This window comes from Vicia villosa, linkage group LG4 (assembly GCF_029867415.1).
Source record: "Vicia villosa cultivar HV-30 ecotype Madison, WI linkage group LG4, Vvil1.0, whole genome shotgun sequence".
Taxonomy (NCBI): Eukaryota; Viridiplantae; Streptophyta; class Magnoliopsida; order Fabales; family Fabaceae; genus Vicia; species Vicia villosa.
The window spans coordinates 129,405,413-129,421,764 of record NC_081183.1 but is presented as its reverse complement, the minus strand read 5'-3'; the positions used below and the strand labels follow the sequence as shown (position 1 = coordinate 129,421,764).

The window sequence follows — 16,352 nt, the reverse complement described above, 5'->3', positions numbered from 1 at the left end:
AAAATCCAAACGATGCAAAACAGTTTTTTTTTTAATTTTCGTTAGGGTGGATGAGTAATGCTATGGGGTGTAATGAACAATTCCTAAAAGATAATATTAATAATATATTGGAAATTTCTTTATGGACCTCCCAATTTTCTTGGACACCCGCGGCAAAAATACCAAAATGTCCATATATTTCGAAAATGCATCTTCGAAATCACTTTTTTTCTGAAAAAAAATTGATTTTGGAAGTGCACTTCCGAAAACACCAAAAAAAATGTGTTTTCGGAGATGCATTTCCGAAATCACCTTTTTTTTAGAGGGGGTATCTTCGGAGATACATATCCCAAATATTCCAATATTTGGTCTTAGAATGTTTCGGATATGCATATCCGAAAAAATTCAATAATTATTAAAAAAAATTAAAATCAAGGTGAATCAATACAATTAATAATATAATTAATTGTATGAATTAAAATATATTATTAAATATATATCATTATAATCAAGATATAATAATAATATTAGCTAAATAAATATTTAAATGAACACCTTATTTACTTTTTTTTTTATGATACATAAAAAAATCATTTGAAAAATTAATGTAATTCAAAAGTTATATTGAAATAAAAATAAAGTAGTAAATAATTTTATTCTTACTGATCTCTTTTATTTTAAATTTTTGTTGAATAATTAGTAATATTTTTATATATAATTATAATTATATTGTATTAGTTATAGTTTTAGTAATTATTAATATGAAATTTATCAAAAAATGATTAAATTTTTATGATTTTTTCTTTTTTTAATTTATAATTGAAATTAGAAAAGAAATATCAACTGTATAATTATCATTATTACTATTCATAACTTATAAATTATATCAATTTTATGATATCTGAATTAATCAATATCTTAAAATTTTTAATTTTTTTGGATTTTGATTAATTCGGATATGCATATCCGAAAAAACCTCTGACCATTTTTTTGGGGATTTTTTCAGATATACATATCCGAATTAATCAAAATTCCAATTTTTTGTATTTTCGGAGATGCATCTCCGGATTAATCAAAATTCCAATTTTTTCGGAGATGCATCTATAAAAGGTATTTTCGTATTTCAGAGGAGATTTTCACCGCTGGGGTCCGTAAAGAAATTTCCTAATATATTTTGACAAATTTAAACATATGAATACTAGATTAAGAAGTTGTGCTTCCCTTAAATGGGCCTTTAAATCTCTTAAATTGGCCTTTAAGCCTACCGAATCTTGGACTGCTCTGAACCCAACGCAATGGACCAAAACACGTCAATGTAAATTTGCATGGAGCTTAAACTAAACTTAAAATTTAGTATTAAAAATCTAAATTTAAATATAAGATGAGCTGATAACCACATGATTTACATTTAACTGAAATTAGCAAATTGATACAAATATCAATTATCTAATTTATGATTACAGAATCAAAGTGCAAGACAATGAGGCTTCACATCTATCAATTTCACAAAGATGTCGTATAGAAAATTAAAAAGTGATTCTAATAATTTAGGATAAAAGTTTGAAACTTTTTGTTATTGGTGGGGGTTTGATCTTCATGCAATTAAGAAGTTCCAAGTGTTCCTCACAAGGTTTAATAATGCACAAGTTTTTTGGCACATTGCTTTAGTAAGGTCAAGTTATAATCTTATCATCATAATTAAGATCATCTCATATGAACAAATTAATGTCACACGCTACACTATGATGGTGTGGTGATGTTATTGCATACTTGTCTTTGTCTTTTAGATGTTTTTATAAAATTTAACCAAAAAAATCAAGGACGAGAGGTAAAGATCATTTTTACTAGAACAAAAATATATATCATTCTTCCAAGACCTAGTCTTACTCTTATAATTAAGGCTTAATACTCTTTTTGGTCCCGTACCTATGTCTCTGGGTTCATTTTGGTCCTCTTCCATTTATAAGTTTCAAATTGGTCCCTTACGTTATTAAAATGGTACCACGTTTGTCCCAACTGTTAGAAACGTTAGTTGATTTGCTAACGTGTTAAGTTGTTGGTGTGCTGGAATGTAAATCATTGTTGAGGTGTCATTTGGATTAGCATGTTATTACTTGGTTAACATTATTACTTGGCATATGATGAAATAGAAAGCCCTAGCAGCAAGGTGAGAAGACGAAGAATACTGTGAGACGAAGAAGATGAAGAAGACGAAGAGAGAACGAAGAATGCTCTGAGGAAGACGAATACCAAACTTCAAAAAACGGTTAGTTTGCATGTCGTTGTCTAGTATGAATGTGTATTTATGTTGTAAAACTTATAAAATTGTAAAACTTATAATAGTTTAATAATTGAATTTTATATGACTTAAAATTATTTAAGTTACAAATAAATTAATAAATTTTAAATAATTGAACTACTAAACTTATTTTAATAATTAATTTATCTAAATTCAATTATAATTTTGGTTACTTAATCTATCTCATTCAAGAAATTAGTTAATATAAGTGCAAAGGATTGAGAAGAGGGTCAAATCGTTTGAAATATTTTAAACTATAGACAAATTAATACAATTTAAATAATTAGATACTTAAACTTATAATAGTTTAATAATTATATTATATAAATTTGAAGTTTATAGATAAATTAATAAAGTTTAAATAATTAAATTATCAGGCAATTATTATTTTAAAGCTGTGTCAAGGATATTTCATTTTTAAAAGTTCACTTAAAATATATAAAATTTGTGTAGTGATTAAAATAAATCGTAGAAAATTTAGAACCTAAACCAAAAATATATTCAACATGAAACATTAATTTAAAATATTGTTAGCAAAAATAATTCTGAATGGTGTATTCTATTAAACAATATTATTTCTTATTTTTAAGATAATTTAATTCATAGTCCCTTTCATATTTAGCCACACTAGTATTTAATGTCTAGATCCGTCCCTGCTTGGCATATGATGAAATAGAAAGCCCTAGCAGCAAAGTGAGAAGACGAAGAATACTGTGAGACGAAGAAGACGAAGAGAGAACGAAGAATGCTCTGAGGAAGACGAATACCAAACTTCAAAAAACGGTTAGTTTGCATGTCGTTGTCTAGTATGAATGTGTATTTATGTTGTTGCGTTTTCTGAAATGATTTGTTTTCTAGGGTTTTTTTGCCCCTTTTGAAATCTGTGATTATGTTACGAATGCTTGCGTGTAATGTTGCGTATTATTGTTTGTAATGTTTGTTTTGTTGTCTTAGGTAGAAATGGATGATATTATCACTTTGACAATTCATCATAGTGGTGACTTTGTCGATTCTGGAAAAAAAATTGACTATGTGGGTGGTAAATGTATTGAGTTAGATGTAGATGTGAATAGATTATCATACTTTGAATTGGTTGGTGTTCTGAAAGATTTAGGTTACACTGAGGTAGACACTATCTATTACAAAGACCTCTTTGTTGGGATGTGTGTTCTTACAGATGATATGGCTGCATATAAGGTGGTTGAAATCTTTAGGGTACATTTGAAAGTTGAGATTTACATAGCACATATTGTATCCCAACTAGAATATGTTGAAGAACCTTTAAATGTGGATGAAGAACCCATAGATGTAGAACCTTTAAATGTTGATCAAGAAGCCATAGAGGAAGAACCTTTAGATGTTGTTAATCCTGAAGTAGATTCCATCATTGAAGATCTTTTTGAAGATGTCATTAAGGACTTAAATGTAGGTAATGATGAAGGGAACAATGATAGTGTTGAGGGTCTGAATGTATGTGATGAAGGGAACAATGATGGTGTTGAGGGTCTGAATGTATGTGATGAAGGGAACAATGCTGATGCTGAGGGTATGAATGGTGCTAGTGTAGAGAATACAAGCTCTGATGACAATGAGGATGAGAGTTACAAGTAAGACAGTGCTTTGGAAGTTACATTTAGTGATTCTGATATGAGTGAGGATTATTCTGCTAAAAACTTAGATAATCTTGTTGAGAGTGATTATGCTGACCATGAAGGAACAAGTAAAAGTAAGAAAAAGAAATGTGAAGAAGAGAATGGAAGTTTATATGATAGTGAGGAGTTAGATAGTGGATGTGATAGTGAGGAGAGTGATGCACCAAGAAAGAAGAAGTATCCCATTTTTAAATTAATGAATGATATGTCTCATTATAAATGGGAGTTGGGAACTTATTTTAACTCAAAAGATGACTTTAAGGAAGCAATTCAAACATATTATGTCCAATGTGGTAGAGCTCTTACATTTTTAAAAAATGACAAGCAGAGAGTGAAGGTGGTGTGTAAGGAGGGCTGTCAGTGGGAGGCGTATAGTGGAAAGTTGCCTAATGAGGAGACTTGGCAACTTAGGAAATTAGTTGATATACATAGTTGCTCTATGGAATACAATGTGAAGATGACGAGTACAAAATGCCTTAGCAAGAGGTTGTAAAACTCACTGAAAACTAATCCTAAGTTGAAGCTAAAGGATATAAAGGAGAAGGCCCAAAAGAAATGGAATGTGGGGGTTAATAAGACAAAGGCAATTAAGGCCAGATTTGCAGCTAGGGATATGGTTGATGGCTCATTTTTTGGAGACTATACAAGATGACACCAGTTAAATGTGACACTAGTACAAGAAAATGTTGAGGACAAAAGGCCTTATTTCAAGAGGTTATATATTTGCTATGCTGCTTGCAATAAAAGTTTCAAATTGTGTAGACCTATTATTGGTCTAGATGGATGCTTCTTAAAGGGACTTTGTGGAGGTCATATTTTGGCAGCCATAGGTACAGACCCAAATGACCAGATGTTACCTATTGCTTTTGCTGTGGTGGAAGGAGAAACTAAATATAGTTGGTCTTGGTTCTTGGAACTCCTCATTGATGATCTAGGTGGTAGAGAAGAATGTAGAACATATACATTCATTTCTAATCAGCAAAAGGTATCACTATATATATTGTTTCCATTTTAGTTTCCATTTAATGTTTTACAATTTGTTTAGGTTTCCATTTAATGTTGCAGGGTCTTCTTCCTACAATGGATGAATTACTACCAAATGTTGAACAAAGGTTTTGTGTAAGACACTTATACAATAATTTCAGAAAAAAGTATCCAGGAAAACTGTTGAAGGAGATCATTTGGAAGGCTGCAAGGGCTACTTACCCACAAGCATGAGAAAGGGAGATGAGAGGAATGAGACAAGTACATGGAGATGCTTACAAGCACATGATGCAGACTCCACCCAGATATTGGAGTAAGTCATACTTTAGGACAACATCAAAATGTGATTTTGTATTGAATAACATGTTAGAGGCTTTCAACAGTGTGATTGTAGAGTCAAGATCAAAGCCATTAGTGACCATGCTTGAAGAAATAAGGGGATACATCATGGAAAAGTGGGCAAAAAACAGGGTGGGATTCCCTTTATTAAGTGATGGGGATGTACTGCCAAACATTAAGAAGAAAGTGGAAAAAACAAGCTCTTACACAAATAATTGGATTGTTAGGTATGCAAGTGATTTAATGCAGACTCTTACTTTATTTACATTTTATAGTTTATATGACTTGTAATCTTTTCTGTAGGATGTCATCTGAGTTTATTTTGAAGTAAGGCACATTGAGCATAAAGATGGCAACTGACAGGTCTGCCTTGTGTACATGCTCTGTCTGCAATGAAGAGTAGAAGCTTAACTGTTGATGATTACATACCAGAAATCTATAAAAAGGCAAGATATATATATATATATATATATATCAGTGTATGAACCTATCATTTATCCTGTTAATGGGACAAATTTGTGGGTTAGAATAGAGTACCCAGACGTGCAGCCACCAAAATTCAAAAAAATGCTAGGAAGACCAAAGAATAAGAGGACCCGTGAGCAGGGTGAAATTGATGGGACAGATAGGAAAATGAGAAAAGCTGGCATGGTGCTTAGGTGTACCAGGTGCAGACAGACTAGACACAATAAGTCCACTTGTAAGATGACACCACCTACTCAAGCAAGTCAGCCAAGGGCACAACCCACTCCAACTCAAGCAAGTCAGCCAAGGGCACAACCCACTCCAACTCAAGTGCAACACAAAATAGTTCTACAAGTGCAACACAAAAAACTCAACCTGCATTATCTGTTACAAGGCCGCAAAAGTTGCCTTATAAGAAGCCAAGACAAGCATCTGTTACAATGCCTCCTGCTTCAAAGGGACCAACCACAAGATTGAGTGCATCACAAAATGCAGTTGGACCTACAACAAAGAGGACCACTCCAACAAAAAGGAACAACACAAAGAAGCCTATTTAGACTTAGGCTACCTTATATTTATGTACTTTGTGTTTTAAGACCTGTTATGGTATTTTGAAGTGTTTATGGTATTTTGAATGCGTTTTGAACAATGTTTAGATAATACAATGTTTCTATTTTAAGACCTATTATGTTTTGGTATGAAACAAGTTATGTAACAAATTATATTTTGGTATGAAACAAGTTATGTAACAGATTATGTTATGGTATCTTGTGTTATGTTAACAATGTTTGTGTTAATCAAATTATGTATGCTACCAGATTATGTATGATACCATATTTTGAACACATTTTGAATAACTTGAAAATTAAACCAGATTATGTATGCTACCATATTTTGAACACATTTTGAACAACTTAAACATTAAACCAGATAATGCAGGTTTTACAACTCAGAATAATGCTAAAATAATACAACTCAAAATTATCCCACTCTCACAACAACTTGATGTCTCTTACAACATTTTTATTACAAAGACAAACAAAACAAAATAGAACATAAACTTCCAGATCTTCTTCCGCTTGATGGTGTTCTTCATAGCATCCTCTAATTCCATATTTTTGCGCCTCAAAATTTCAACCTGTTTTTTGGCTTCTTCCATCTCTTGACTAATTGCATCAATCTTCCATTGATCGTTCATCAGGGTTTGCTCAATTTCACCTCTATATTCTTCATAGAACCATTGAAAAAACCACAACCAGCATTATTGTGTCCCTGTCCATATTGAGAACGAAAATTTGTATGCATTACAACAATATTTCAACAACATTCAACTTATCAGTTCTGAAACTAAAGCTTACCTTAAAATGTTGACAACCTCAAAATAGTTTTCCATAATTGTTGACGGTTCTTGCCCTATGAAGTATAGCATTGTCTCCACAACAACATAGAGGCTTCCATGGAAGATTAGAGCTGCTAAATACATGTGAGTCACTTCGGTTTTGATTTGATGATGACGACCCACGCATAGATCTCATGATTAGATAACGATTTAGGTTTTAATTGGGGATTTCAGGAACCAATTTCGTTTAGGGTTGAATTTGGGGGTAGGGTTGATTTTGGGGGAAAATATAAAACGTGCTTCAGAAACAGTAGAAATAGAAGACAATGATGACTGGACATTCCACTAACCAACAGCTCCATCCATGTCACCTTTTTTAACGCCGTTACCCATTATTTGACAGGAAATACCACTTTGATTCTGTTAGACAACGTAAGGGACCAATTTGAAACTTTTAAAAGGAAGAGGACCAAAATGGACCCGGAGGCATAGGTACGGGACCAAAAAGGGTATTAAGCCTATAATTAATGCATGCATTTTATAGAGAGAAAAATTAGATTAGTTGCCTTTTAGAAAGAAAGAAAAAACTTTTCTAAGATATCTTAGATAAACAATAGGCTCAATCTATTTGTATTTATTATCTAAGAGCACTTGATTTTAAAATATAGAGGTCTCTTACATCTTATAAGATATTATTCAAATTTTATTGAAAAATAAAAACAAAAATAATACTAGAAGAATTAGTAAACAATAAAAAAAAATTAATAAAAGAATTTCTTTATATTAATATAGATTGTATGCCGAGGGAGAGAGCGGTAAAGAGAGGAGTGGACCAAAATAGTTAAAGCACCGCCTTTCTTTCGCATATTTAGAAAAATCCCTGAGCGGGAGTCAAACGGAGGCGTGAATGCAAAATGTCAATCCTTTCCACTATGTCGCACGCAGCATTGTTAAGTCTTTTGAGGGAGAATTTTGTTGGTATACGATGTATATCAAAAAAATTGTTGTATATACTATTAGTACAACGGTTAATCAAACTTTAAATGTTATTAAATAAATTTTTAAATAATCACAATGTAATTCTTTAAAAATATTTTAAAAATTAGTATTTTTGGTTTTAATAACATTTTAGTTAAAAGTATATTTTCTTGAATAAACATGATTATAATGCTATTTTTTATAACAAATATGCTCATGCATGAGCATGTAGGGCTGATAATCGGAGCTGGTGATGTAATTTTCACGTTTAGTATTGAAGTAGTCATAAAGTCGCTTTTTAAAATTATTCTTCTCCAAATAAAAGTGATATATCTCTGCAAGGACACTCTAATGTCAAAGTTAAATTCAACGTGATCAGATAATGTTAAGTGAGTTAAGAATTAAAATATTGATATAGGGTAATCAAATAATGTTAAGTGAGTCATATTGATATAGATTGTATGCAGAGGGTGAGAGCAATAAAGAGAGAGGTGGATTAAAAGTAGTTAAAGCCCTGTCTTACTTTCGCGTATTTAGGGTAATCCCTGAGCGACAATCAAACGGAGGTGTGAATGCAAGATACCAGCAAAACGATTGGCCAGACAAAGGCTAGGGTTGCTTCCTTTCCACCGCGTTGCACGCAATAGTGTTAAATTTCTTGAGGGATGGCTTTGTCGATACCCAATTTATACCAAAAATATATATTGTATTTACTATTAGTACAACAGTTAATCAAGCTTAAATATTATTAAATAAATTTTTAAATGATCATAATGTAATTCTTTAAAAATATTTAGTATTCGAGGCTTTAATTAAATTTTAGTTAAAATATATTTTCTTGAATAAACATGATATATAATACTATTTTTTATAACAAATATGCTCATGTATGAGCATGAAGGGTCGATCATCGGAGCTGAGGATGTAATTTTCACGTTTGTTGAAGTTGCCATAAAGTCGCTTTTTAAAATTATTCTTCTCCAAATAAAGGTAATATATATCTGCAAAGACACTCTAATGTCAAAGTTAAATTCAAGACGATAAGATAATGTTGAGTGAGTTAAGAATTAAATTATCATACATGGGGTGACCCATATTTATAAAGTGAATGGACTCTTGTATGTCTGATATAGTTGTAAACTTTATTGAATTGATTATTAGGATCGTATTACAACAAGTATGGTGTGTGAGGATAACTAAAAATCAAGATAAATGATGTCACTCGTCTGATTTGGTTACGCTTTATGATATTCATAATAGTTGAAGTACGTCTATTGTAATGCCCCAGACTGCTTTCGGGATGATCGACTGACCCCACAAACCAACAAGAATTGCTCTAAGTCAAGCACGCTTAACTATGGAGTTCTTATGGAACAGACTACCAAAAAAGGATGCATCTTGTTGGTATAGGTAGTACCTATCAATCCTTATAAGATATCTTTCAACCATGCAGTCTCTTCCCTGCACAGCCTTAGGATCCCTCTCATTCCGATGTGGCGACCACCATTGCCCTCTCCGGCCTCAGGTGTTCCATTCGGTGCAACCACTCTTGCCCTCTTCGACCTCAGGTGTTACATGCGGTGCAACCACCCCTCACCTTCTTCGGCCTCGGGTGTTACATGTTTTCTCAACTCGAGGCCGAAAAAGGTGAGGGGTGATTAAAACACTGATAGAAATCAAAAAGAAAAGAAGTAATTGATGAAAATTAAAGAGGGTAAAGAAGGAAAGTTTAAAAGAGTTGTAATAAATACTCACTTCGTTCCTTTATAATTGTCACTTTTGTGGAAAAAATTTGTTTCTTTTTAAGTGTCACATTTCAAGAAAATATTTTTGTTGTTTCTTTTTAAGTGTCAAAATTACCCCTAATCATTATGATAGAGAGAGAGAGAGAGAGAGAGAGAGAGAGAGAGAGAGAGAGAGAGAGAGAGAGAGAGAGAGAGAGAGAGAGTTAAATAAAGTTAGGGGTGGCAAAATGGATGGATTGGATGGATTTGGATTGGATTGTTAATGGATGGATCAAAACAATTCATTAATCCATTAACAATCCACTCAACTTTCTTTTGAAAAATCCAATCCAATCCATCCGCTAAGAGATATAGTCCATCCAATCCATCCATTAAGGTATTTCTAATGGATGGATGTCCATCCATCCATAAAAATTAACTTAAATATTTTATTTTTTTTAATTTTTGATTAATTTTACAAAAACAATTATTTTACGAAACTTTTTTAAAATTCTTTTAATTATAAATTTTTATCTCTATATTTAATTCTAATCAACTAACATCTTGAATAACTTGACTTTTTGATTAACTTTTTAATTCTAACCAATTAACTTCTCCATTAACTAATTCTATCGGAAAAAATTTAAAATTCAATGCACACTAATCAACCTATGTTAATGTGAATATTAAATTAAATAATTTCAATGCATGTGTACCGATTAAGCAATTTTAACGTTAATATTAAATTAAATATAGACAACAAACCACTCTCTACATATTAAATTAAACACACATAGGTACTGTAGTATACAAGTATGAAGTATCTAAAATAGTAAAATTGTTGATAAAGAAACAAGTTATTGATGTCTTATGTCCTGATCTATACATATTATATTTTGTCCACACTATTTGATTTTATATATATTTTCATGTTTATATCACAAACAAATATTAATTTTTTTCCATATTATGATACAGGAAAGAAAATCAATGGGGTGAATATTGTGAGAATAAAAAATATTAAGACATACCGTCAAAAAAATGTTTAGAAATGGTTTAATTTTAGATTTTTTTTAGTAAAAAATTAATTTAATAAATAATAAACTAAAATCCATTGGATTTATAAAATGAGATGGATGGATTGAATTCATCCATGTAGTTTCATGGATGGATTAAACCAATCCATTAAACTTGTTTTTTGTTTAATGGATGGATTGGATGGATAAATTATAGGATGGATTGGATGGATATTCTCTTAATGGATTTTATTGCCACCCCTAAATAAAGTGTTAAAAAGTTTAGGGTATTATTGGTAAAAGAATAATCATTACTTAAAGAGTAACAATTATCATTGATTGTCTTGGTATTGGTATATGGAAAAACTTAAAAAGTGACAATTATAAAAGAACGGAGGGAGTAATATATAATAAATGTAGAATTGATTCTACTAAACTCAAAAGCTGGAAAATGTAGCTTCTACTAGAATTGCTTTTGGATGAGGAGAATTGATTTTGGAAAAATATTCAAACAAAATATTCAAACAAAAAAAACCAATTTTCAAGTTGAAGTAGACTAGAAGTGCTTTTAGACTGGTAGAAGTCAATCCAAACATACACCTACTCTTTTCAAAAAGGATAAAGCTAATGTGTGCCTCAGGGGCACATGTTAAGAAAATTAAATATAATAAATTTGTATTGGAAAACGTAATAAACACATTAATTATAAATTTTTTATAAAAACAATGCACAATTTTTATAAAAAAAATTCTACATTTAGGGCACATGTTAGCATGACCCATTTCAAAAATTAGAATTCCATGAACATGAGTATACTATTATGTTAAGATTTCCAAGCATTCTGAGAAAGATTAGTTAGATGGTCCATTTGCATTCGGTTTATCAAAACTAGTGAGGCAAATGGAACCCAAATCTTAGTATTGTCCATACACGTTATAAAAATTTTATTCAACGATTGTCATACTGTTTTTATCTTTCTTTTTCTCATATTTTGCAAGAGACCCTATATGGATCCAAGTAAGTAACACAAATGGCCAAAACAAAACAAAAAAATTATTTCACACTTTTAAGGATCAAAACGATTGTTGGTGAATAGTTAAAAATAAAAAAACATTGACCATAGTAATTTGGCAGCCAAAACTTGCAGGTGTAATGGAGTGGAGTGGTTTCCCAGTTAAGAACACAGTAAACTAGATCTTTTGTTTTGAATACACAGCTGTGAACTATGCATGTGGAATAGGTCAAAAAAATTGTCTAAAATATTAGCATTAATAGGCCTGCCAGCAGTTGCATGCTAAAGCCTACAAAAAATGTTACAGTTAGCAGTGATTGCAAGATCTTGTTGCTGAACACAATCCAGGGGACCACTTTAACTCACATGCTCATCCATTTGACTCTTGACTATTCCCCACCAAACATTTATTAACAATAAACTACTTCATCTATGTTGCATAGCAATATACCACAACATAGCCATAACATGGTCTAGATTGATTCTATATCTCTTCCACATTGTGCCTTAAACTGCTGAAAACATGTGTATACATGTGAATAGTTATTATACATTACATTACATAAGTTAAAACAAACAAAGAATAATACATCCAAAATCTCAAGTAAAACAAACAAATCACATGATATGATTACAAATAAGATGAGACTTTCTTTTCCAATTTCTCTCCAAAATCAACATAAAGAATTTGAAGAGGAAACCATAATTTTCACACATTAAAGTATCAAAATAATTGTTTCCTCTTATAAAAGTATTACATTACCAATGAAAGAAAATTATGATCCATCCACAAAATAAACACATTACATAATCAATAGACAAAACAAGCAAATATGTAATCAATTGATCAAACTGAAACACTATCAAATGGTTCTTTTTGTATCTTCTAATTAAAACTTTACCACTTTAATATTTAGCCTCTGGCAATAAGCAATGAAGGAACAGCAGATAAATTTGGAGTATTGTTCTTCTCAGAAGTGCTTTTGTTATCTTTAGAACTGCTTTTGCTGCTAAAAGCTCTCATAGGACTAGCAAGTGCCCAACCCCAACTACTTCTACTTCTTCCATCCTCACCATTAGAGACCCAATAAGATGAAGATGAAGAATTCATCATCATGAACCCACCAAATATTCCACCACACTTCACTCTATCTTTCATACAGTGTTGAATATTTCTATTTCCAGTAGCAGCAGAAGATGAAGAAGAACAAGATGGAATTACCTTATTAGCCTTGCCTTCACGTTGAGATTCAACTCTTCTTAGAGTGCAGTCTCCAAAGCCAGTTGAGAATTTCTCGAAGAAATCGCCAGAGAAGCTTCTGCTACCACATCCAACAGATCTAGATCTTGAAACCTTGCGTTGTTCTTGCTCAAAGCAACCAGAACCTGAACCTGAACTTGAACCAGAAGCTGCTTCTTCTACTTCTTCCTCTTCTTCAACTACCATTTCACAGTTGTTTCTTCCTACGGAAGAACAAAACTTCGGTTTCACAGCTGAGATTCTTGGACTACTGTTACTGTCAACACTGCAGCTTTTTTCTTCCGTTTTCTTGCTGTAGGAGCTAGAAGGTTGTTTGGAAGAAGATGAAAGATGGAGAAAAGACCAAAAACGGTTCCTTTTTCTGGTTTTGAAATCTCCATTTTCTACACCATCATCTGATAGAAACTTGGCTCTTCTGGGTGTGGCACTGGCTATGGATTTGCTACGCTTGAAAACAACATCAGAAGTAACATTTGCAGAAGAAAAAGATGAAGGGTTTGTGTTAGTGTTTGTGTTCATGTTCATGTTGATGGAAGAAGGTTTCTTCTTTTTGTTCTTGTTTGGTAAAAGAAAAGGTAAACGTGAACGCGTGTGAGGGTCGTGTTTGGTGAAAGTTGGAGGGATAGAGAGGGAACTGAGAGAAGATGAAGAAGAAGGTGGAAGTGTTTGGGATCTGAAAGAAGGAGGTGAAGAAGAAGGAGGAGAAGAGAGAGAAGAAGATGAAGGAGTCATTGGAAGAGGAAAGGAAGAAGAAACAAGCTTGCCAAGTTTTTCTTGAAGACAGAAGGCACAGATGCCACCAGGGTTTTTTCTATGAGGATGGTTGATGCAATATTGTTGCATTGATCCATCAGTGATAACATCTTCTTCTTTCATTGTTTCCAAGTGGGAGGATTGTGAAAATGGAATGAATGGATGAATGATTAGGGTACTTTTAGTTTTAGTTTCTTTTTGTTTGTGAAAAGGGTGATGATATTGTGGTTTGCTTTTTGGTTTTGGTAACTATAGAGAGAAAGTGGAGTGAGGAAGAAAATGTGAGAAGAGTGAAGAGAAGAAAAGGGTATTGAAGTTGGGATGAGGAGGAAAGAGAGAGAGAGAGATGTATGTACTATGTAGGTGTGAAAAGGGGGAGAGAGTGCTTTTGAGTAGCACGTGGGGGACTGGCTTGGAAATGTATTAAAAAAAAGTGTGAAAGGGACAAGAGAAGCACTTGTGAGTTTAATGTGAGAGTGAGAGAGTGTCTAAGAGGCCAAACACAATAATCTATTCATGACTCTCCTCCATTCTTCAACCCTTAATATGTAAGGGAAAGTTTCACCCTCCCTATCTCACTTTATCATATGAATTATATTGTAAACAATAATAGAATATAAATAATAATTTTTAGGCAAAATACTCTTTTTGGTCTTGTATGTTAACATCGGGGTTCATTTTGATCTCTTAACTTTAAAAAGTTTCATATTGGTCCCTTAAATCTTCAAAAAGTGTCATTTTAGTTCTTTTTGTCATATTAGCGACAGAAAAACTCAAAAATTGGTCGCTAAATCAGTCGCTAATATGACAAAAAGGACTAAAATGACACCATTTGAAGAGTTAGAGGATCAATATGAAATTTTTTGAAGTTAAGGGACCAAAATGAACTCAGGGATTAACATACGGGAACAAAAAAGTTATTTTGCATAATTTTTATAATTACTAATACAATATTCAATAAGCAAAATTTATAAGTTTTGAATTTCTTCTATTTAAACAAAATTAGTTAGTGTGAAAAGTGGAAAAAAATGTCTATTCGAAAAGTTTGGTCAGGTTTCAGAACCTAGTCACCAAAATAGGGTTTTATGGTTTTTTTACCGCTGTTACCGTCTCTTATCTGCAGGCAATGTAACATCTTAATTTCTCTGTCACACATCTTAATTGCTCTGTCACATTAGCATTAGTTAACAGTCTCAAACAATAATATACCTAAGAAAAAAATGGAAGATCAAAGAGGGAGAGAGATATCGAGAGGGTGAGAGCAACAGAACAAGTTGGACTGTTGTGAGACCAAAGAGAATGATGTCACACATCTTAATTTCTCTGTCACATTAGCATTAGTTAACAGTCTCAAACAATAATATACCTAAGAAAAAATGGAAGATCAAAGAGGGAGAGAGATATCGAGAGGGTGAGAGCAACAGAACAAGTTGGACTGTTGTGAGACCAAAGAGAATGAGAGCAGGAGGACCGAAGCATAGAAGGACTGAAGGCTACATGCCACCACCAGAGAAAACAACGACGTGTTACGTAAGTAATCTACCGGAAGACATCATTGAGAGAGAATTAGTGAAACTGTTCGAAAGATGGGGGGAAGATCTCTGATGTATACATTGCAAAAAAGAGAAACAAGTTAGGAAAAATCTTTGCTTTTGTGAGATTCGAAGGCGTTAAAGATGAAGGATGGATAGAAAATCAAATGAAGGACATCTGGTTCGGATCTTACAAGCTTTGGGTAAACATATCCAAGTTCTCTAGATCTGGGGGCTTTCTAAAATCGTCAGGCCTTGGCCTCTTAAAAGGAAGAAAAAGATTTGGGGATCACAACAGAAAGGAGCACAGCCAAGATATAAATGTTAGACTTAAGGTTAATCCAAGAGCGGGCCAGAGTTTGAGGCAGGAGGGAAGATCGTATGCTGCAGTAACTAAAATTCAGGAAGGTTCAATGGAACAGAAGCACAGAGAGACTAAGCAAGATGAAGTTCATCATGAAGGACTGAGAATAAACATCAAGGAAGACGATATGGAATGGGCAAAGAATGGGTACGTTTGTTGTCTCCGGAACGAGGAGGACGTAAACTCCATTAATCAAAAATTGATTGATGAAGGTTTTGTCTCGCTTAAAGCAATACCTATGGGGGGAGAGAAAGTTTTCATCAAAATAAACGAAGATGAAGACTTTTGCACGCTGCAGAGGGACTACGAAGCTGTTTTCAACCAAATGTTCTCATTGATCAGAAAGTGGGAAACTAGAGATGTGGGCGGGGCGAGATTCATATGGTGTAGAATGATCGGGGTCCCCATTCATGCGTGGAAGAGGGACGTTTTTTCTTTATTATCAAATTCTTTTGGCAGATTCATTAAATTAGATCCGCTAACAGAAAATTTGCAGAGATTGGACATTGCAAGGGTTTATGTTAGAACAACAAATAAAGAGTTCATCAACAAGCTTGTGAACATCCACATCAATAACGAACATTTTTGCATCAGAATTACTGATGAGATTTACGAATGTTCCTACGTGGAAATCGAAAAGACCAGTTCGGAATGG

General features: G+C 32.7%; 1 protein-coding gene across 1 annotated transcript; it reads right to left on the bottom strand.

Moving 5' to 3' along the window:
• Positions 1-11,699: 11,699 nt before the first annotated feature.
• LOC131595213 (cell wall protein RBR3) lies at positions 11,700-14,232 on the bottom strand. Its single transcript, XM_058867512.1, has one exon. It carries the CDS (start codon positions 13,922-13,924, stop codon positions 12,701-12,703), a length of 1,224 nt encoding a protein of 407 aa, XP_058723495.1. The 5' UTR covers positions 13,925-14,232; the 3' UTR covers positions 11,700-12,700.
• Positions 14,233-16,352: the final 2,120 nt, after the last annotated feature.